The 23,586-nt window shown below is 41.4% G+C and overlaps 1 protein-coding gene across 1 annotated transcript in view; it reads right to left on the bottom strand.

Moving 5' to 3' along the window:
• LOC139385579 (dynein, axonemal, heavy chain 7) overlaps positions 1–23,586 on the bottom strand; it is a 229,091-nt gene that overhangs the window by 44,720 nt on the left and 160,785 nt on the right. Inside the window, exons 54-58 of the mRNA XM_071130761.1 lie at positions 6,732–6,858; positions 6,088–6,282; positions 4,910–5,002; positions 4,617–4,793; positions 3,564–3,725 (exon numbers count right to left, since the gene is read on the bottom strand). Of these exons, the coding sequence (XP_070986862.1) occupies positions 3,564–3,725; positions 4,617–4,793; positions 4,910–5,002; positions 6,088–6,282; positions 6,732–6,858 (754 nt within the window). The remainder of the gene's footprint in view (positions 1–3,563; positions 3,726–4,616; positions 4,794–4,909; positions 5,003–6,087; positions 6,283–6,731; positions 6,859–23,586) is intronic.

Here is a 23,586-nt window from a genome sequence, read left to right as displayed (position 1 = left end):
CGAAGAGCACGGATCTCAATCCCATTGAGTACATCAGGGACCTGTTGGATCGGCGGGTGAGGGCTAGGGCCATTCCCCCCAGAAAAGTCTGGGAACTTGCAGGTGCCTTGGTGGAAGCGTGGGGTAACATCACACAGCAAGAACCGGTAAATCTGGTCCAGTCCATGAGGAGAAGATGCACTGAAGCACTTAATGCAGCTGGTGGCCACACCAGATACTGATTGTTACTTTTGATTTTGACCACCCCTTTGTTCAGGGGCACATTATTCCATTTCTGTTAGTCACGTCTGTGGAACTTCTTCAGTTGTTGAATCTTGTTATGTTATTTACACATGTTAAGTTTGCTGAAAATAAATGCAGTTGACAGTGAGATGACGTTTCTTTTTTTGCTGAGTTTATCTTACACAGTACATTATTACCCTGAGACAAGTTATCCTGGGTCTTTTGGGTATTCATTGCTTTTCCACTCTATGCTCTAATGACAGGGTTGTGTAACGGGAATGCTCAGGGTGGCCAAAATAATACCATCAAGGACATTTTGTGGCACATCAAAGGCGCTAACAACCCTGTGAAATGTAAGAGGGCGCTGACACATTTAAAGGGTTTGAATGCAAATTTTGCATTTCTACATAAGACTTACTTGATGACTGGTGAGTTGATCAACTCTTTCATAGTAAATCAAGAGGTGCTGCCATTTTGGTTGATAGATCTACTCCCTTTATAGCTTCTGAGGCTATTCCTGATCCTAAGGGACGATACGTCATAGGAACTGTTCAACTGTTTCCTATCCCTCTTGTTTTGGCTAGTGTCTATGCTCCCAATTGGGATGATTCACGTTCCATTTCTACCTTTTTATCTGCTATACCCAATTTAGATTCCCATTCGTTGATTTTAGGGGGTGATTTCAACTGTACAATATTCCCAGTTCTTGACTAGCACTCACTACAGTCACTTCTAAGTGTGCCTTGTTCAAGATTTTCTTCTGAAATATGCTGTGTGTGAGGCCTGACATTTCCTCCACCCTACAGATAGACAGTATTCTTTTTTTTTTTTTTTCATCAAATGTACTCCTGCATTGATTACCTATTTTTGGACAAAAAACTTCCTAACCTTCAGAGGTGTACTTATGAGAGTATTGTTATTTCTGACCATTCACCATTAGTGCTTGAGCTAGAGTTTCCCCAGCAACCTATGTGTTGTCAATGACGTCTTAACTCGATTTTCCTCTCAGAGAAGTAGTGTGTCAATTTCATTTCTAGAAATTAATTCAACCCCACCTATGTCCTGCACTTCCACATGGGAGTCCCTCAAAGCATACATGAGTATGCTTGGGGTCATTGTCCATTTGGAAGACCCATTTGCGACCAAGATTTAACTTCTGACTGATGTCTTGAGATGTTGCTTCAATATATCCACATCATTTTCTTCCTCATGAAGCCATCTATTTTGTGAAGTGCACCAGTCCCTCCTGCAACAAAGCACCCCCACAACATGATGCTGCCACCCCCGTGCATCACGGTTGGGATGGTGTTCAAGCCTCCCCTTTTTCCTCAAAACATAACAATAGTCATTATGGCCAAACAGTTCTATTTTTGTTTCATCCAACCAGAGGACATTTCTCCAAAAAGTACGATCTTTTTCCCCATGTGCAGTTGCAAACCGTAGTCAGGCTCTTTTATGGCTGTTTTGGAGCAGTGGCTTCTTCCTTGCTGAGCGGCCTTTCAGGTTAGGTCGAAAGAGGACTCGTTTTACTGTGGATATAGATACTTTTGTACCTGTTTCCTCCAGCATATTCACAAGGTCCTTTGCTGTTGTTCTGGGATGGATTTGCACTTTTCGCACCAAAGTACGTTAATCTCTAGGAGACAGAACGCGTTTCCTTCCTGAGCAGTATGATGGCAGCGTGGTCCCATGGTGTTTATACTTGCGTACTATTGTTTGTACAGATGAACGCGGTACCTTCAGGCATTTGGAAATTGCTCCCAAGGATGAACTAAACTTGTGGAGGTCTACAATTATTTTTCTGAGGTCTTGGCTGATTTATTTTCATTTTCCTATGATGTCAAGCAAAGAGGCACTGAGTTTGAAGGTAGGCCTTGAAATACACCCACAGGTACTCCTCCAATTGACGCAAATTATGTCAATTAGCCTATCAGAAGCTTCTGACGCCATGACATAATTTTCTGGAATTTTCCAAGCTGTTTAAAGGCATAGTCAACTTAGTGTTTGTAAACTTCTGTTCCACTGGAATTGTGATACAGTGAATTATAAGTGAAATAATCTTTCTGTAAAATTACTTGTGTCATGCTCAAAGTAGATGTCCTAACATACTTGCCAAAACTATAGTTTGTGAACAAGAAATGTGTGGAGTGGTTGAAAAACAAGATAAATGAATCCAACCTAAGTGTATGTAAACTTCCGACTTCAACTGTAATTCACAAATGATGGGCTAATATTGTCACCCATCAGACTATTCTTGATTTAACCTTGTCTTTATATATACTAAATAATATATGTGTGAAATGTGTTTTTATTTAGAATGGACCATTATCATGCACCTGTCTCAAAACAGAGGCAGCGGGAAAAAATACATATTCACATAAATAGCGAATGTCGGACGATTTTCCCATGCTTCATTTTCATGCCAGCCAGGTAGGCTATACTCCAGTTGTAAAGATAAACAACGTGCTTAATATTAGGAAAGTTGAGAAATAAATATAGTAGGCCTAGCCTATAAAAAGCTAACGGGATCCTCTTTTTAGTGGAGGCCATCACTGTTTTCTAGCGAGAAATGTTGCTGTGTTAGGGTTGAGTGAATAGCGATGGAAATGGCATCTTACGTAGATCTGGTAGAGCGGTAAATTGGTCAGCACAGATGTGCCATGTATGCCGGAAGCTTTATGAAGAGTCTTCCTCAAATCAGTCTCTGGTCGCGAAAGCAGCTGGTCGTCCAAATTTGCGAGAGACTTCCTGGATGGTTAAGTATTGTCTGCCTCGAAGCAAGCATATAATGTGTTAAGCTTGTCTGGGAGGGAGGCTTCGGTGGGCACCACACAGCTGGATTTGACTTTGTAGTCCGTGATAGTCTGTAGTCCTTGCCACATGCATCGAGAGTCTGAGTTGTCATTCAATGACATACATTTGAGTCTGTCTATTTTTGCCTAATGGATTCACGGAGATCGTACCTACTTGCCTTGTACGCCACCGAATCATCGCGGTTCATTGTACTAACATTGAATGCTGCAGTACGGTCTCTCAGCATGGTACGGATTTCTCCCTTCATCCATGGCCTTTGGTTGGGGTACTGTATGTCCGGATTGTTATTGTGGGTACAACATCATCAACAAATTTCCTAATGCAACCTGTGACTGACAATGTATATTCCTCAATGTTGATGGATGAGTCCTGGGTGGATAAATCGTTGAACATATTCCAATCAGTATTCTCAAAACAGTCCTGCAGCATTGAAGGGACTGTAATCCCCACACCAAACTAACCAACTAAATGATTATTATAATATTGAGACTTGAGGTGTGTCATCACAGTGCAAGCTGCCCTCTGACCTCACACACTCTCTCCATAGTGGACATCCATGAGGTGGCCAGGTGACAGTTCTGTAGGACCACCCAGGTGCCCTCCTTCACGCCCGTCTCAATCAAGCTCATGGCGATGGGGCCCTGGCCCTGGCCCAGAGACAGAGAGCTCAACTTGTTTCCACTGAAGCCCTGGGGAACACACAGAGAGACACAGAGACACACACACACATACAGACACACGCGTACAGACGCACGCATGCACACACATACACACGTGTCAACAGGATGCTTTAAAAGGTGAATCCCAAAGATTGAGTGACAAACGTACCATTAATTGCATGGCAATTAATGACTTGAAACATTTATATATTTTTTATTTTGATAATGACTTGAAACATTTTTATTTTTTCAATTTCTCCCCAATTTCGTGGTATCAAATTGTTAGTAGTTACTATCTTGTCTCATCGCTACAACTCCCGTACGGGCTCGGTAGAGACGAAGGTCGAAAGCCATGCGTCCTTCGAAACACAACCCAACCAAGCCGCACTGCTTCTTAACACAGCGCGTATTCAACCCGTGAGCCAGCCTCACCAATGTGTCGGAGGAAACACTGTGCACCTGGCGACCTGGTTAGCGTGCACTGCGCCTGGCCCGCCACAGGAGTCGCTAGTGCGCGATGAGACAAGGATATCCCTACCGGCAAAGCCCTCCCTAGGCCAATTGTGCGTCGCCTCATGGACCTCCCGGTCACGGCCGGCTGCGACAGAGCCTGGGCTCGAACTCAGAGTCTCTGGTGGCACTGCGCCACCCGGGAGGCATGACTTGAAACATTTAAGGATATTTTAACCTTGTAGAAATCTACAAGCTTTATCAATCTGTGATCTATCTACTCTGCGTGTCTACTCTTGTCTTTTCTGTAAAACATCTATATCAACAAGACCAGCTAGGGACAAGCAATACAGGATGGTTGTTTTTCCACAACAATTGTCATTTATGCTAAACCTAGGTAGAAATGGGCCAAAGGAGTGGCAATGAGTGGCATGATGGCACAAACAGACTGGTACCCAGGCTTATCCATACCTGCTCATCACCAAACTTGAGTAAGGCGGCCATGGGGTCAGAACCGGGGGAGAGGATGAAGATGAGGGGGGCGCAGCAGTGACTGTCCCCAAATGCTTTCCCCAGGTTGAAGGGGGGCGCCTCGATGAACTGACGCCCCAGACTGCCCGATACAAACTCCTGCACCATGGGAATGACCTGGGAGGCAGGGGGGTGAAGAATGTGGATTTGACTCTGTGTGTGTGTGTGTGTGTGTGTGTGTGTGTGTGTGTGTGTGTGTGTGTGTGTGTGTGTGTGTGTGTGTGGTAACTCACCTTGTCTGGTCTAAGACAGCGTATAACCAGCATCTTCTGAAACTGTCCAAGGTTCTGCTGCCACTCTGCTGGGAAAGGTGTGTGGTGGGGAGTCTGCACATGAGCACATGCACACACATTATTATTAACAATATCACATACTCACTACATACAAAGATATTCGAATGATGGTTTAATAATAACTAATCCCCCTTTTTTCTCTAAACTACAGCATTGAAATAAAAACTTTAAAAAGCTTGCTTCACACACTCATATTCTTCACTTTTTACCAACTAGCCTAATTCTTGTTTACAACATTAAGACAAACCAGGAAGAACTCCCTAGAACGCAACTGAATTCCAATAAACCAGGGACAGCTTTACGAAAAAAAAAAAGTGGGGTGTTGAAAGTGGAATGGTACCCTATTACTTACATAGTGCACTTCTTTTGAGTAGAGCTCAATGGGAGCATAGTGTTTCCTTCCAAATGTCTAAACCACAGTAGCCAAACGACGCAAGCCTCACAGGCTGTTTATATAACTAAACTTGAGCTTTAATACTCTCCTTAATAATGAGGGAATTCATGGCCATTTGCATTCACCAGACGCAAATCTGGAGGGGATTGCATTTACGCGGTGCCCATAATCAGGTTATCCCCAAGTATAATGGAGACGCTTTGGCATCACATTTGTTTTAGGTACGTGGGTGTATGTTTGTGTGTGTGTGCGTGCGTGTGTGTTGGGAGTTCTTTATTGACCTGTAGCAAGATTAATCAAATGTAATTAAGTGGTAAGAGAAGCAATCTGGGGTGTGCAGCGGGGCCAGCCGATGTATTTGGTTAATTCCTTGGAACCGCTGCGCTGGGTAGGGAGAGAGATGGTGTGAGTGAGGAGGGATAATCCCCGGATACTTTTGAACAAATTTTACATCAGACGTCTGAGAGTTGTTTTGCTCTTAAGAGTTATATTGAGTAAGGATCTGTCCACAGAGGTAGGTACCTTCACTGTCTGTGGCTGAAACCTATTTAAAGTTAAAGGAAAGTTAATTGTATTGGATGTGTTTGTTTGTTTGTGATGCGTGTGTGTGCATGCGTGCTCTTGTCTGCCTACCTGTGTGTGTGTGTGTGTGTGTGTATCTACAGACCACATAATTAAACATAAAAATCATATTATATTTTATTGCAATGCTACAGTAACGCACCGGGCTATCGTACACCTCCTTCCAGGCGTCTTTCATACGGGACATGTCCTTGCGCAGGCCCTTGAAGCAGTCCATCTCATCGAGGCGGCAGAGCTCATCCCAAGCCTTCTTGGGGAGCCAGGTGCAAGGGTTGGCGTGGGGATTGTCCAGGCCCACGCCACCTGTTAGCAGGAAGCGCCACTCGCTCTCATCCACCTGGTGTGGAGGATTGGGTGGAGAGGGGGGAAAGACAAAGGGTCAATCTGGAGCATTGCTGGGAATGTGAGGCTTTGGGATCCTGGGAGAGCTAAGACCCATATGGTCCTGACTGGAAATATATATATATATTTTATTTCACCTTTATTTAACCAGGTAGGCCAGTTGAGAACAAGTTCTCATTTACAACTGTGACCTTGCCATGTGTGTGTGTGTGTGTGTGTGTGAGAGTATTAATGATATTAGTCAAGAGAAGTTGTTGATGGAGAAGGAAATATGTGGTTATGCATTAATAATACCTTGCAGTGACGGTGTGATAATGCTATGGGAAAGCTGTGGCCATATACTGTACAATACATCAAACATAAACCAATACATACACAGAGGTTCTGTGTTCATGTCTATGGTTCGGACAATATTTTGAGAACGTTGTTGTAAAGCTAACCCACCAGCTTGTCGTGCATGAGCAGGTTGACGTTGAGGCAGAAGGAGAAGAGCAGCTTGTCTTTCTCAAATAGCGAGCGGCACACATTGACGTAGAGAGAGTAGGTGAAATGGTCCCTCAGAATCTGCAACCTGGGGTAAAAACAATAACAAAGATTTGATTAATGCCTAGGTTTTGGCCTTTGTCGACTAAACTTTTATTGAAAGTGTTGATTTTCTTAAATGTGTTGCAAAATGTAAAATAAAGCTTGAGAAGTAAAATTCCATTAATGATGATCTAGTCACTTTGGTAATACATTATGGGACAGTAGCATAAACTACAGCCTAACAATAATAATTGATGTAGCTTATAGAGCATTTCATTACTACCTAGAATCGCTTGCAAACCACCCCCAAAACAGGCACAACAACTTATAAAAAAATGGAAAGCGAATGGTATCTAGTCAGCTTCAGGTAAAAGCAGTTTGGAAAGGCATGTCTCTGCTTTGGATTGAGCGGAGAGAGAGGAATCAATGGTTTGGCAGGGAGAAAGTCAGTCTGACAGATAGGCCAGGAGCTCTTCTTCAGGACATCTTGCCATCTATATGCACTATGGTGCAGACCTAGAATAACTACAGTTTTAACAGTAACACATTTTCCGGTTGAACAACTAGTTTAAATATATTTTTAAAGATATATTTTTCTTCTTTATTCACTTCCCTTCCCACTTCACTAACCCTGACACCCCTTCCGTAATTGGTTTAAACTAATGGACAACAATACTACCAGTTTATACATCCTATATACATTTCATGGACATGGTACATTTACATTAATTATATATTTTTTCTCCCACCCCTCAGCTACCCTCAACCCCTCCCATCTATCACTGAAAATCATCAAGTATATTTTTCAACTGTGTTGTGATGTTTCATAAAAGTTCGGAATATTTCTATTCTCATAGATTCTACAGATTGTAAACTAAAGATTTTTTACTAAGAGTATTATTAATTGGAACGGAAATGGCACCACAACAAACTGGAAGTCTTCCGACTAGCTTGGAACACTGTAGTATCTAAGAGCCCTCACAGCTGCTCGATCATCCTATTTTTCCAACTTAATTGAGAACATTAAGAACAATCCAAAATGTATTTTTGATAAGGTCACAAAGCTAACTAAAAAGCAGCATTCCCCAAGAGAGGATGGCTTTCACTTCAGCTGTCACACCCTGACCTTAGAGATCCTTATTTATTCTCTATGTTTGGTTAGGTCAGGGTGTGACTCGGGTGGGAAAATCTGTGTTTTCCCGATCAGTCTATCGTTGTCTCTGATTGGGGATCATATATAAGTTGTGATTTTTCGTATGGGTTTTGTGGGGTGTTATTTTCTGTTTAGTGTCTGTGCTTGACGTAACTGTTCGCTTTCGTTTTTTGAATTTGTTATTTTTGTTTGAGTGTTTCTTGAAAATAAATATCATGAACACTTTCCACGCTGCGCTTTGGTCCACTCTTCCTTCCACCGACAAAAGCCGTTACATCAGCAGTGATAAATTCATGAACTTCTTTCAGGAAAAGATCATGATCATTAGAAAGAAAAGTACGGACTCCTCTTTAAATCTGCGTATTCCTCCAAAACTCAGTTGTCCTGTGTCTGCACAACTCTGCCAGGACCTAGGATCAAGGGAGCCACTCAAGTGTTTTATTACTATATCTCTTCACACAATGATGAAAATAATCATGGCCTCTAAACCTTCAAGCGGCATACTGGACCCTATTCCAACTAAACCACTGAAAGAGCTGCTTCCTGTGCTTGGCCCTCCTATATTGAACATAATAAACGGCTCTCTATCCACCGGATGTGTACCAAACTCACTAAAGGTGGCAGTAATAAAGCATATCTTGAAAAAGACAAACCTTGACCCAGAAAATATAAAAAACTATCGGCCTATGTCGAATCGAGATTGGAAACCCAAATTGGTCTACACGGACAAGTTCTGGACTGGTTTAGATCTTATCTGTCGGAAAGATATCAGTTTGTCTCTGTGGATGGTTTGTCCTCTGACAAATCAACTGTCAATTTCGGTGTTCCTCAAGGTTCCATTTTAGGACCACTATTGTTTTCACTATGTACATGTACACATACATGTCATTCAATAATTTCATCCAAACTGCTGTCAACAAGCCAGGCACTAAAATAGAACTTGGTTCTATTATTGATTGATGCTTGACGTGCTGCAAGTTCCGACTCTCCCATCTCCTCATTGGTTTTTAGGAGTATATACCCACGTAGATGATTGAAAGCTGAACCGAGGTCCTCACTCCAGTCCAGTTGGTGCTGGTAATGCACCTTGAAGTTGGTTGCCAACCGCCATTTAAAGTCCACAGAAGAAGAAGACTGAAGGAGGAGATATCACTAGAAGCAAATTCAAGTAATCGCCTTTGAGTGTGAATTATATTATTATGCATACTGGATGGACTGGTTACCTTATGCTACCCTCCAACATTTCTACCCATGAGTCTGGGGGAGAACATATAGGTGATGCGTTTAAATAAAATATATGTTTTAACCCCTCCCACTCTTCAGAGGAAAACTATATTTGTTTTACAGCTTTGCTGCTACGTACACTGTGGCAGACGGTAGGGAGAGGTGAGGGAGTGGTAATTGAGGAAAGATATCTTGCAGATATCCTTATATGGACTTGCTGCCTCAACAAGGAAAGGCTGTGACAGGGAGTGCATGGGGATAAAGGAGGAAGCAACCTGCACAAAAAGGCAGAGGAGAGACGAGAGGTATGAAGAGTGAGAGAAATGAGGGCTAAAACTGTGTGATTGCCCATTGTGACCTGGACTGTTGGATGACCCGAGTGTGAAGATTAACCCCTGGAAAACGGAACGGACAAAGAGAACGGCTTGTGGAATGTGAGGTGATTGGTGAATGCCCCCTTTTTTCCATGTGTACGAAAATCCATAATAAACTTCCCCTTTGCATTCTATTTGTGCTACTGGTGCCTGTTTTATTGAACTTGGTGATGTGGAAACCCCACACCCTTGATCTTACTACAATACATACAATTTGCATACACATTTTTACATACATGATACTTTTATATAAAGGAGTCACAAAACAATCATACATTACCAAACATAAGCTCTTTATTCCCAACCCTAAGTCATTCTCAGCCCATCCCACCTATCACCACAGAACACACTCGTTTGGTTTCCATGTGCCATATATTTTTCAATTGTGCAATGTTTTACATACATTTTTAACCTTTCCTAGGATTATGATTATATTATTTATTGACTGACTATGGCTTTCCAAATCGCCCAACACTGCTATTTGTAAGGGTAATTTTAAGTGCATGTTGTGGATTTTTTACTTTAAAAAAAATTAAAAATAACATTCCTGAACCTGTGACCAGAAACAAGTTACATAGATCATTTATTCTGGTATTGCCCTTATTGATTCTGTCTCTTCACAGCAAAATCTACAGAACTGAGATTGTTGTATACCCCATATATATAGCATTCTGTTAGTGGCAATAATTTTATATAATTTAAATTGAAGTGTTGAATCAAGTGTAGTTTTCCTGTACCAGTTCATAAACCATGTGCCATGGAATTGGTAAGTCAAATCTCTTCTCATTTATTTTGCAACCTGTATGGCACAGCTGTCAACATATTTATCCTCAAATTAAACTGATTTGTCTTTTTATGCCTGTTCCTTTCAGCCAATTTGTATCTTTAATATATGTCAGGCAAACAAGTCCCCTACCGTCTCCCTTTTCCACTTGCCTGCCGCAACCAGCTGGTTGTAAATTTGGATTGAGTAGACATTCCCATATATTTTGATAGCTACAACTCCTCCGTTTATATTCATATCATTAATAAATCTAATTTAAAAAAGTAACTTTTTTCCATATTTTTTTTATTAATCAGTATATTTGAGTTTAACCATAGCATTTGTATATTTTCTGGAGGATAAAACTGAAATTGTAACTAGCTTTGTATGGATTGCTTAAGGGCAATTCTTTAATTAAACAAAATTTCATTTTCAATTAGTCGGAAATTAGGTTGTAATCTGTATAAAAGGCAAAAATGCCATTTTTGAAGAAAGGATGAGCCTTAATAATCTACTGGAGAACCATTTTGGGTTTAAGTATAATTTATGTATGAGGTATAACGCTTCAATATTTAATAATGTTATCCCCCCCAAACTCATATTCATTATATACATTGGCATGCTTCATTTCTCTGGCTTAGCATTCCAAATAAAATGTTATATTTTTTGCTCATATGATTTAAAAAAATGAGTCATCATAGGCAGTGCCATGAGTAAGTAAGTAAACTGTGATAGGACCAAAGAGTTCATCAATGTGATTTTTACATAAAAATTTACCTCTCCATGGTTGCAAAATCTTGTCTGTTTGTTAACTTTCTATTGAAATTGATTGTGGTAAGTTCATTTATATTTTCGGAGATGTGAATACCAAGTATGTCTACTTCACCTTCCACCCATTTAACCTTTCTAGCGCAGGCGTTCCTCTAGCGGAACCCATCGACAACATTCCGCTGAAAAGGCAGCGCGCGAAATTCAAAAATATTTTTTAGAAACATGTAACTTTCACACATTAACAAGTCCAAATGAAAGATAAACATCTTGTTAATCTACCCATCGTGTCCGATTTCAAAAATGCTTTACAGCGAAAGCACAACATATGAGTATGTTAGGTCATAGGTCAAGTCCCAAAAAAAAAAAAAAGCAGAAAAAAAGCAGAAATATAGTCCAAAAAGTCCAAAAAAGTCCAAAAAAAGCAGAAATATAGATAAAATGAATCACTAACCGTTGATGATCTTTATCAGATGACACTCATAGGACATCATGTTACACAATACATGTATGTTTTGTTCGATAATGTGTATATTTATATCCAAAACTCTGTTTACATTGGCGCATTACGTGCAGTAATGTTTTGATTCCAAAACATCCGGTGATTTTGCAGAAAGACTCATAATAAACATTGATAAAAGATACAACTGTTGTTCACAGAATTAAAGATAGACTTCTCCTTAAAGCAACCGCTGTGTCAGATTTTAAAAAAACTTTACGGATAAGGCATAATCTGAGAACGGCGCTCAGAGCCCAATCCAGCCAGAGAAATATTGGCCATTTTGGAGTCAACAGAAGTTAGAAACAACACTATAAATATTCACTTACCTTTGATGATCTTCATCAGAAGGCACTCCCAGGAATCTCAGTTCGACAATAAATGACTAATTTGTTCCATAAAGTTCCATAAAGTCCATAGTTTATGTCCAAATAGCCACTTGTTGTTAGCGTGTTCAGCCCAGTAATCCATCTTCATGAGGCGCAGGCACTTCGTCAAGACAAAAACTCGAAAAGTTCCATTACAGTCCTTTAGAAACATGTCAAACGATGTATGGAATCAATCTTTAGGATGTTTTTAACATAAAATATCAATAAGCTTCCAACCGGAGAATTCCTATGTCTGAAGAAAAGCACTGGAATGAGAGGTAACTTTGTCAGGAGCGCACGTCACGAGCCTGAGACACTCTGCCAGACCACTGACTCAAACAGGTTTCATGAGCCCCTCCTTTATAGTAGAATCCTCAAACCAGTTTCTAAAGACGGTTGACATCTAGTGGAAGCCGTAGGAAGTGCAACTTGACTCCATAGACACTGTGTCTTCGGTAGGCCAAGCTTTGAAAAACTACAAACCTCAGATATCCCACTTCCATGTTGGATTTTTCTCAGGTTTTCGCCTGCCATATGAGTTCTGTTATACTCACAGACATTCAAACAGTTTTAGAAACTTCATCCATTTTCATGTATCTTTAGAGTGGATCTGAGACCTCCCTTGTGTCATGGACAGGACAGTCAGAGTTATATCATCACTTGTGTCTCCAACTCCAACGTCATTTCCGGTCACGACTTGCAGACTTGTTTTTGAGTCGCTGTGCGTTTTGTTGCCAACCTGTTTTGCTACCTGACAAATTTACGGTTTTTACTTTTTAATTACCGTTTATATTTTTGTTTTTTCCTCCTCAACTTTTTCACTCCGGACGCTTTATCTGGACGTGGTTCGTCAGGACCTCCAACAGCCGAAGCTAAGTAGTAACATTAACATGATGCCTTCTAATTGCAGTCGCTGTACTCGCCTTACGGCGAGGATAGCTGTGCTACAAGCCCAGCTTCAGACGCAATCGCTAGGCAAGGGTAATTTCAGTGTAGGAAAGGATGAAACAGCGTCTGTGCCACCAGTAAATACAGATAGTAGTATAAATCCCCTGGCACAGTCCCCGCAGCCGGACAACTTTCTCACGGTTTCTGGAAGGAAATGCTGTAGGAACGCTCAACCGGTGTCGCTCATTCAACCGACAGAAACTTTCAACCGGTTTTCCCCATTAAGCAGCGGGTCGGAGTCAGAGGCCGAGTCTTCTCTGGTCTCTACTCCTCCCGTTACGGGGTCTGAGACGCCGAAGCTTCCCACCATTTGCTCTGACAAATTGAAAACTCTAGTCATTGGCGACTCCATTACCCGCAGTATTAGACTTAAAACGAATCATCCAGCGATCATACACTGTTTACCGGGGGGCAGGGCTACCGACGTTAAGGCTAATCTGAAGATGGTGCTGGCTAAAGCTAAAACTGGCGAGTGTAGAGAGTATAGAGATATTGTTATCCACGTCGGCACCAACGATGTTAGGATGAAACAGTCAGAGATCACCAAGCGCAACATAGCTTCTGCGTGTAAATCAGCTAGAAAGATGTGTCGGCATCGAGTAATTGTCTCTGGCCCCCTCCCAGTTAGGGGGAGTGATGAGCTCTACAGCAGAGTCTCACAACTCAATCGCTGGTTGAAAACTGTTTTCTGCCCCTCCCAAAAGATAGAATTTGTAGAAAATTGGCCCTCTTTCTGGGACTCACCCACAAACAGGACCAAGCCTGACCTGCTGAGGAGTGACGGACTCCATCCTAGCTGGAGGGGTGCTCTCATCTTATCTACCAACATAGACAGGGCTCTAACTCCTCTAGCTCCACAATGAAATAGGCTGTTAGCCAGCCTGCCAGCATAGTGGAGTCTGCCACTAGCACAGTCAGTGTAGTCAGCTCAGCTATCACCATTGAGACCGTGTCTGTGCCTCGACCTAGGTTGGGCAAAACTAAACATGGCGGTGTTCGCCTTAGCAATCTCACTAGGATAAAGACCACCTCCATTCCTGTCATTATTGAAAGAGATCATGATACCTCACATCTCAAAATAGGGCTACTTAATGTTAGATCCCTTACTTCAAAGGCAATTATAGTCAATGAACTAATCACTGATCATAATCTTGATGTGATTGGCCTGACTGAAACATGGCTTAAGCCTGATGAATTTACTGTGTTAAATGAGGCCTCACCTCCTGGCTACACTAGTGACCATATCCCCCGTGCATCCCGCAAAGGCGGAGGTGTTGCTAACATTTACGATAGCAAATTTCAATTTACAAAAAAAAAAATGACGTTTTCGTCTTTTGAGCTTCTAGTCATGAAATCTATGCAGCCTACTCAATCACTTTTTATAGCTACTGTTTACAGGCCTCCTGGGCCATATACAGCGTTCCTCACTGAGTTCCCTGAATTCCTATCGGACCTTGTAGTCATAGCGGATAATATTCTAATCTTTGGTGACTTTAATATTCACATGGAAAAGTCCACAGACCCACTCCAAAAGGCTTTCGGAGCCATCATCGACTCAGTGGGTTTTGTCCAACATGTCTCTGGACCCACTCACTGTCACAGTCATACGCTGGACCTAGTTTTGTCCCATGGAATAAATGTTGTGGATCTTAATGTTTTTCCTCATAATCCTGGACTATCGGACCACCATTTTATTACGTTTGCAATTGCAACAAATAATCTGCTCAGACCCCAACCAAGGATCATCAAAAGTCGTGCTATAAATTCACAGACAACACAAAGATTCCTTGATGTCCTTCCAGATTCCCTCTGTCTACCCAAGGACGCCAGAGGACAAAAATCAGTTAACCACCTAAATGAGGAACTCAATTTAACCTTGCGCAATACCCTAGATGCAGTTGCACCCCTAAAAACTAAAAACATTTCTCATAAGAAACTAGCTCCCTGGTACACAGAAAATACCCGAGCTCTGAAGCAAGCTTCCAGAAAATTGGAACGGAAATGGCGCCACACCAAACTGGAAGTCTTCCGACTAGCTTGGAAAGACAGTACTGTGCAGTACCGAAGAGCCCTTACTGCTGCTCGATCATCCTATTTTTCTAACTTAATTGAGGAAAATAAGAACAATCCGAAATTCCTTTTTGATACTGTCGCAAAGCTAACTAAAAAGCAGCATTCCCCAAGAGAGGATGACTTTCACTTTAGCAGTGATAAATTCATGAACTTCTTTGAGGAAAAGATTATGATTATTAGAAAGCAAATTACGGACTCTTCCTTAAATCTGCGTATTCCTTCAAAGCTCAGTTGTCCTGAGTCTGCACAACTCTGCCAGGACCTAGGATCAAGAGAGACGCGCAAGTGTTTTAGTACTATATCTCTTGACACAATGATGAAAATAATCATGGCCTCTAAACCTTCAAGCTGCATACTGGACCCTATTCCAACTAAACTACTGAAAGAGCTGCTTCCTGTGCTTGGCCCTCCTATGTTGAACATAATAAACGGCTCTCTATCCACCGGATGTGTACCAAACTCACTAAAAGTGGCAGTAATAAAGCCTCTCTTGAAAAAGCCAAACCTTGACCCAGAAAATATAAAAAACTATCGGCCTATATCGAATCTTCCATTCCTCTCAAAATTTTTAGAAAAGGCTGTTGCGCAACAACTCACTGCCTTCCTGAAGACAAACAATGTATACGAAATGCTTCAGTCTGGTTTTAGACCCCATCATAGCACTGAGACGGCACTTGTGAAGGTGGTAAATGACATTTTAATGGCATCTGTCCTCGTGCTCCTAGACCTTAGTGCTGCTTTTGATACCATCGATCACCACATTCTTTTGGAGAGATTGGAAACCCAAATTGGTCTACACGGACAGGTTCTGGCCTGGTTTAGATCTTATCTGTCGGAAAGATATCAGTTTGTCTCTGTGAATAGTTTGTCCTCTGACAAATCAACTGTAAATTTCGGTGTTCCTCAAGGTTCCGTTTTAGGACCACTATTGTTTTCACTATATATTTTACCTCTTGGGGATGTTATTCGAAAACATAATGTTAACTTTCACTGCTATGCGGATGACACACAGCTGTACATTTCAATTAAACATGGTGAAGCCCCAAAATTGCCCTTGCTAGAAGAATGTGGTTCAGACATAAAGAAGTGGATGGCTGCAAACTTTCTACTTTTAAACTCGGACAAGGTCCCAAGAAACAAAGAGATCTTCTGTTGAATCTGACAATTAATCTTAATGGTTGTACAGTCGTCTCAAATAAAACTGTGAAGGACCTCGGCGTTACTCTGGACCCTGATCTCTCTTTTGAAGAACATATCAAGACAATTTCAAGGACAGCTTTTTTCCATCTACGTAACATTGCAAAAATCAGAAACTTTCCGTCCAAAAATGATGCAGAAAAATTAATCCATGCTTTTGTCACTTCTAGGTTAGACTACTGCAATGCTCTACTTTCCGGCTACCCGGATAAAGCACTAAATAAACTTCAGTTAGTGCTAAATACGGCTGCTAGAATCCTGACTAGAACCAAAAAATTTGATCATATTACTCTAGTGCTAGCCTCTCTACACGGGCTTCCTGTCAAAGCAAGGGCTGATTTCAAGGTTTTACTGCTAACCTACAAAGCATTACATGGGCTTGCTCCTACCTATCTCTCTGATTTGGTCCTGCCGTACATACCTACACGTACGCTACGGTCACAAGACGCAGGCCTCCTAATTGTCCCTAGAATTTCTAAGCAAACAGCTGGAGGCAGGGCTTTCTCCTATAGAGCTCCATTTTTATGGAACGGTCTGCCTACCCATGTCAGAGACGCAAACTCGGTCTCAACCTTTAAGTCTCTACTGAAGACTCATCTCTTCAGTGGGTCATATGATTGAGTGTAGTCTGGCCCAGGAGTGGGAGGGTGAACGGAAAGGCTCTGGAGCAACGAACCGCCCTTGCTGTCTCTGCCTGGCCGGTTCCCCTCTTTCCACTGGGATTCTCTGCCTAACCCTATTACAGGGGCTGAGTCACTGGCTTACTGGGGCTCTCTCATGCCGTCCCTGGAGGGGGTGCGTCACCTGAGTGGGTTGAGTCACTGATGTGGTCATCCTGTCTGGGTTGGCCCTCCCCCCCTTGGGTTGTGCCGTGGCGGAGGTCTTTGTGGGCTATACTCAGCCTTGTCTCAGGATGGTAAGTTGGTGGTTGAAGATATCCCTCTAGTGGTGTGGGGGCTGTGCTTTGGCAAAGTGGGTGGGGTTATATCCTTCCTGTTTGGCCCTGTCCGGGGGTGTCCTCAGAATGGGCCACAGTGTCTCCTGACCCCTCCTGTCTCAGCCTCCAGTATTTATGCTGCAGTAGTAGTTTGTGTGTCAGGGGGCTAGGGTCAGTTTGTTATATCTGGAGTACTTCTCCTGTCCTATTCGGTGTCCTGTGTGAATCTAGGTGTGCGTTCTCTAATTCTCTCCTTCTCTCTTTCTCTCTCTCGGAGGACCTGAGCCCTAGGACCATGCCCCAGGACTACCTGACATGATGACTCCTTGCTGTCCCCAGTCCACCTGGCTGTGCTGCTGCTCCAGTTTCAACTGTTCTGCCTTAATATTATTTGACCATGCTGGTCACTTATGAACATTTGAACATCTTGGCCATGTTCTGTTATAATCTCCACCCGGCACAGCCAGAAGAGGACTGGCCATCCCACATATGCTCTCTCTAATTCTCTCTTTCTTTCTCTCTCTCGGAGGACCTGAGCCCTAGGACCATGCCCCAGGAATACCTGACATGATGACTCCTTGCTGTCCCCAGGCCACCTGACTGTGCTGCTGCTCCAGTTTCAACTGTTCTGCCTTATTAATATTCGACCATGCTGGTCATTCATGAACATTTGAACATCTTGACCATGTTTTGTTATAATCTCCACCCGGCACAGCCAGAAGAGGACTGGCCACCCCACATAGCCTGGTTCCTCTCTAGGTTTCTTCCTAGGTTTTGGCCTTTCTAGGGAGTTTTTCCTAGCCACCGTGCTTCTACACCTGCATTGCTTGCTGTTTGGGGTTTTAGGCTGGGTTTCTGTACAGCACTTTGAGATATCAGCTGATGTACGAAGGGCTATATAAATAAATTTTATTTGATTTGATAGTGTTTTCTATCCAATACTAATAATGCTATGCATATATTAGCATCTGGGACAGAGTAGGAGGCAGTTCACTCTGGGCAAGCTATTCATCCAAAAGTGAAAATGCTGCCCCACATCCCAAAAAGGTTCATTGGTAAGCTATAAGGTAGTGTAAACACAATTTTTTTACAATCCAATACGTAGTGCGGTACACTTGTCAATAATTAGGTTTTAATCCAGAGGCTAGAAGTGATCAAGATCTTTAATGAGAATGTGCAGGGATCCAGATTGCGGACTTAGAGTAAAAAAATTGAGTCATCGGCATACATTTACATTTTTGTTTTTATCCCCTGGATTTCTAAATTATAATAGCTAGCATTTCAATGGCCATAATAAATAGACATGGAAACAACGGACAGCTTTGTTTTACTCCTCACAAAAGCTAAATACTTTCTGAGAATTAACGATTATTTACTGTTTTACATCTGGGGTTGTTGTACATAACTTTAACCCATTGTATAAGAGACTCACCAAAATGAAAGTAATCCAGGCATTTATATATCAATTCTAGTCATACTTTATCAAAAGCCTTTTAACCTCTTGCGACGAGCAAACCCGTATCCGGGAGCGTAATCATAGCCTCAAATGCATTAGCATAACGCAGCGGACATAAATACGCAAAAAAACGAAAATGAAATAAATCTATTAAAACACAAGCTTAGCCTTTTGTTAACAACACAGTCATCTCAGATTTTCATTTGTGTAAGTTTATCATGGCATAATGCTATGCTAGGCTCTGCTGGCAGCAGGAAACATTTTCACGAAAATAAGAAAAGCAACCAAATTAAATCATTTACCTTTGAAGAACTTCAGATGCTTTCACTCAGGAGACTCCCAGTTAGATAGCAAATGTTCCTTTTTTCCAAAAATATTATTTTTGTAGGCGAAATAGCTCCTGTTTCTTCATCATCCTTGGCTGAGAAATCGACCGGAAAATGCTGCAACTATAACGGCAAACTTTTTTCAAAATTTGCTCCATAATATCGACAGAAACACGGCAAACGTTGTTTAGGATCCATCCTCAAGGTGTTTTTAACATATATATTCGATAATATATCCGTCGAGGCAATTGGTTTCTCATAAGAAGCGATTGGAAAAATGGCTACCTCAGTATTTTACGTGAGATTTTCTGCGGGAGACACCATGTGACCACATGCTATATATGGTCCCTTACAGCCATTCTTCAATGGAAATGCCTGAAAAGACGTCACAATGCTGTAGACACCTTGGGGAAAATGTGGAAAATGTAAGCTCATTCGTAGCTCATTCACAGCCACATAAGGAGTCATTGGCATGAGGCGGTTTCAGAAAATGCGGCACTTCCTGGTTGGATTTTTATCTGGGTTTCACCTGTAACATCAATTCTGTGGCACTCACAGACAATATCTTTGTAGTTTTGGAAACGTCAAGAGTGTTTTATTTCCAAAGCTGTCAATTATATGCATAGTCGAGCATCTTTTCGTGACAAAATATCTTGTTTAAAACGGGAACGTTTTTCATCCAAATTTTTTAATGCATAACTGGTTAAAAATCTGCTATGAAGACCAGGTCTGGTATCTTTGATGTTTCATAATGTTAAATTGTTTTAAGTAACTGTCGTATATTATTTTCAATATATCATCAAAGTAAAAAACCTGTCTGATCAGGATGAACAATATCTGGTAAAACCTTTTTTATTCTATGTTCTACGCATTTTGTCAGGATTTTCGCATCACAACATTGAAATGTAAGAGGTTTTTTAAATGGACTGAATCTTTATACATACCACCTGGGTCCTGTTTTAGTAGAAATGAAATCAGAACTTCTTGTGGAGTACCTGAAAGTCTACCATTTGTATAATAGCAATTAAAACATGCTAATAATTTATCTTTTGAGTTAATCAAAAAAGGTCTGATACACCTCTACTGGTATACCGTCAAGCCCTGGTGTTTTTCCAGACTGAACATTTTTTAATGCATCAAAAAGTTCCTCTTCTGTAAGTTGGCCTTCACACGGGTCTTTCTGTAAATGTCTTAATTTTACATTATTATTATTAGGAAATAAATCCTAACATTTAATATCATTCAGTGGAAATGGAGGAGACTGAAAATAAAACATGCTTAAAATATTTTGCTTTCAAAATATAATTTGGGGAACCATGGATGACTCGATCATTTGTAACGAGTTTCTGTAAATTATGAGCTTTGGTTGCGAATGGTATGAACTTTGAACTCTTATTCCCGACAGAAGTGATACCTCCTAGCCGTTGAGTTAGCGACCGCAGCTGCAAACGCAGGTTAGGAAGGAAAATACAGAGTATCCCATCTACCACACGACGACGTTACTACAACTTATCCAAGTGACCACCAGAGACATTCTTCAAAGGACAGAGAACTTGGTTTGGCAACACAGCCTTCCATCTACCACCAACCTACTGAAGCGCAGCTCAGAATAAATATTTATTGCATATTCCTTTTCCAAATGGGCGGTAATTTAGAATGCATAAGATACTGTATTTACGATAGCACAGCTTCTCCCCTTTGTTCCCCAGTCTCCCACTCTTTCACTCAAACCCCGCCCAGCATCGAATTTCAATGTGAAGCTGACGACCTACACTCCGGAAGGATGAATTTCGACTATACCAGCCAGAATATAGCATGAGCAGATAGCATGGCAACTTGGTATGAACTTTGAACCCTTATTCACTAACATGCTGACCAGACCGGACACGAGCGCGAGAGTTGCAAATTAAATTTAGAAATCCATGTCATTCAATTATTGCACCCACACTGCTCGCGCGCGCCAATGAGTGTCTGCGACACCAAGGGCTAAAATAGAACTCATTCCTATTTCTGACGCAGATCGCGCTGAAAGTCCTGCCTCTCCCATCTCCTCATTGGTTTATAGAAGTAGGTACCCACGTGCCATCTCCTAATTGGTTATACCCACGTGGGTGACTGAAAGACGAACTGTTTTGCCGGTAGTTGTGAAAGTACAATGAAAGTTTAGATGCGATCACCATATAAGTTAAACGATGAAAAAGCCTTGAAGGAGGAGAGATGACTAACTAGAAAGGATTCGGTTGGCCATTTTATGTGTAGATTGATTGTCGGAGTAGAGGTCCTTGTGCATTTCATGTAAAATAACAACTCAATGTTTATATCCCAGGACAAATTAGCTAACAACAGCAAGCCAGCTAAATAGGACAAATTAACTAGCTAAATTGCCATACATGTTTAATGATTTTCGACCTGTCCCCCAATTAATGTCATTGGTTCAGAGTTTGTTTTATATTTTAACCTGCATGTCGTGATCGCGTTTGGTGTGGGGGGAGGGCAAAATATATTTATGCACGATAGCGCACAATGGCGCATGTGCGCAGCAGTGTGGGTGCAATAGTTGAATAACATGGATTTCTAAATTTAATTTGCGACGCTCGCGCACGCGACGTGTCCGGTCTGGTCAGGATGTAAGTCCATCAGACCATCTTCCGGACTCACGATGCACTTTTGCGTCCAAAGGCAAACCCTTGGCCGCCAATTGGCGTTGGCCAGAGGGAAATATGGGCAGTCCCATGATAACATAAATATCTATGTGGGTGCTTTTTAAGAGAACTAATCAAATAACATGGAAGACACTCAGAAAAAAATATAATAGTAACAATAACAGAAAATATTAATAGAAATAACAACAGCACAATCTTATATATGCATGCTCATATTTAGAAAGGCCTAGCAAGACTATAAGCATGTCAGCCCAGCATGCTCACTTCATTTGATTCAATTGTTGGAGAAAACAACCTAAATATATCACAAGACCAGTCCTTTTTTATGTCCATTACATGCTAGACATATTTCATGTAGTCCTTACTATATCCCGTTGTATTCCGGCAAAAAAAAGGAAGAAGGAAAAAGGAACATAGATTCTAACGGCCTCAAATTTTTACTTGCAGTCATTAGTCTTAGGCATCACACTGCCCATTAAGGAATACAACTTACAATCGATACTGACACAGCCATGGAAAGATGGCCAAGAATACAATACTGACAATCCAGAGCAAGTAAACCTAGAAAACCAACCCTCTCTCCACCCAGGGTCGTTGCTCTATCACCTTGGCTGTTTTACACCTTGGCCTATATCATTAGGATCAAGAATATAAAAGGCAGCATAAATAGCTTATATAGAAATATATAACATACCTCTCGCATAGAGAAGTGCTTCCAGAAGCCAGTTATTGTGTTGGTTCTACCGTTAACTTTAATCAGTTTATCCCAGTGTTGACAAAACCTAATTAATTTGCCGGTGTGTTTCGGAAAAATACTCATTGTGTACATTTTTATATTGAGATGTATTTTTTTAAATGTAAAAGGGTAATGACACCAATTATTTTAGGATCTATAGGCCTATTCCAATAGAGAACCTAGGCAGGTTTTTAATTCTATAATCCTTTATCCTAAACTAAAAACAACCTTATTTATAATGTACAATCTTGAAATTAAATAAATAAACATTCATAAAGAAAAAAGGTCTTCTCCTTCCCCTAAATAAAAACTTGATATTATTTAAGTCCATATAGTCCAAAGTTCCATATTGCTTGAATAGAAACAGGATAAATTCATCACCCATTATGCATTACCATAAATCCAACCTTATTTTAAGTTCACATAGTCTACGGTTCCTTACTGCAGTAAACAAATATATGATAAAAAAGTATATTATGCCAAAAAAATGGTTTTGTAAAAAACAAATTAATCCATATTTGTACTGCGTAATGCGGTGCAAATATGTATTGGGGACTACTTCAACTGGAGGTAGCTATCACTCACAGCCATGTTGTAATCTTTGAGTCCTTGAACATTTAGTTGTTTACATATAATTTATCGACCACAAGACCATTCTGCTTCTCTGCTCAGAACCTTTTGAAAGTGGGGTACAGGTCACGTCGTCTCTCCACTATTTCATGGGGAAATTGTTCATGAATAGAGAATGGGGTGTTCTTCAATTCCCAACCTTGTTTTAACAAGGCAACTTTCATTTTGCAGTGGCTTAGCATAGCAACGATCAGACGGGGTCTTCCTTCTGCTCTGCCAACGAAACGGTGAGCCCTTTGAAAATCAATAGTTTCCACCTGTTCGTCCGTCATCTTAAGATTACTGTCACACCCTGATCTGTTTCACCTGTCTTTGTGATTGTCTCCACCTCCCTCCAGGTGTCACCCATCTTCCCCATTTTCCCCTGTGTATTTATACCTGTGTTCTCGGTTTGTCTGTTGCCAGATCGTCTTGTTTGTCAAGCCAACCAGCGTTTTTGTCAGCTCCTGCTTTTTCCCAGCCTCTCTTTTCTGGTCCTCCTGGTTTTTGATGCTTTCCTGCTCTGACACTGTACCCACCCGCCTGACCACTCTGCCTGCCCCTGAGCCTGCCTGCCGTCCTGTACCTTTGCCCGTCCTATACCTTTGCCCCACCTCTGGATTACCGACCTCTGCCTGACCTGACCCTGAGCATGCCTGCTGTTCTCTACATTTGCCCCT

Source organism: Oncorhynchus clarkii, chromosome 3 (genome assembly GCF_045791955.1).
Source record: "Oncorhynchus clarkii lewisi isolate Uvic-CL-2024 chromosome 3, UVic_Ocla_1.0, whole genome shotgun sequence".
Taxonomy (NCBI): Eukaryota; Metazoa; Chordata; class Actinopteri; order Salmoniformes; family Salmonidae; genus Oncorhynchus; species Oncorhynchus clarkii.
The sequence above is the reverse complement of the archived record's forward strand: the minus strand, read 5'-3'. Positions and strand labels throughout refer to the sequence as shown.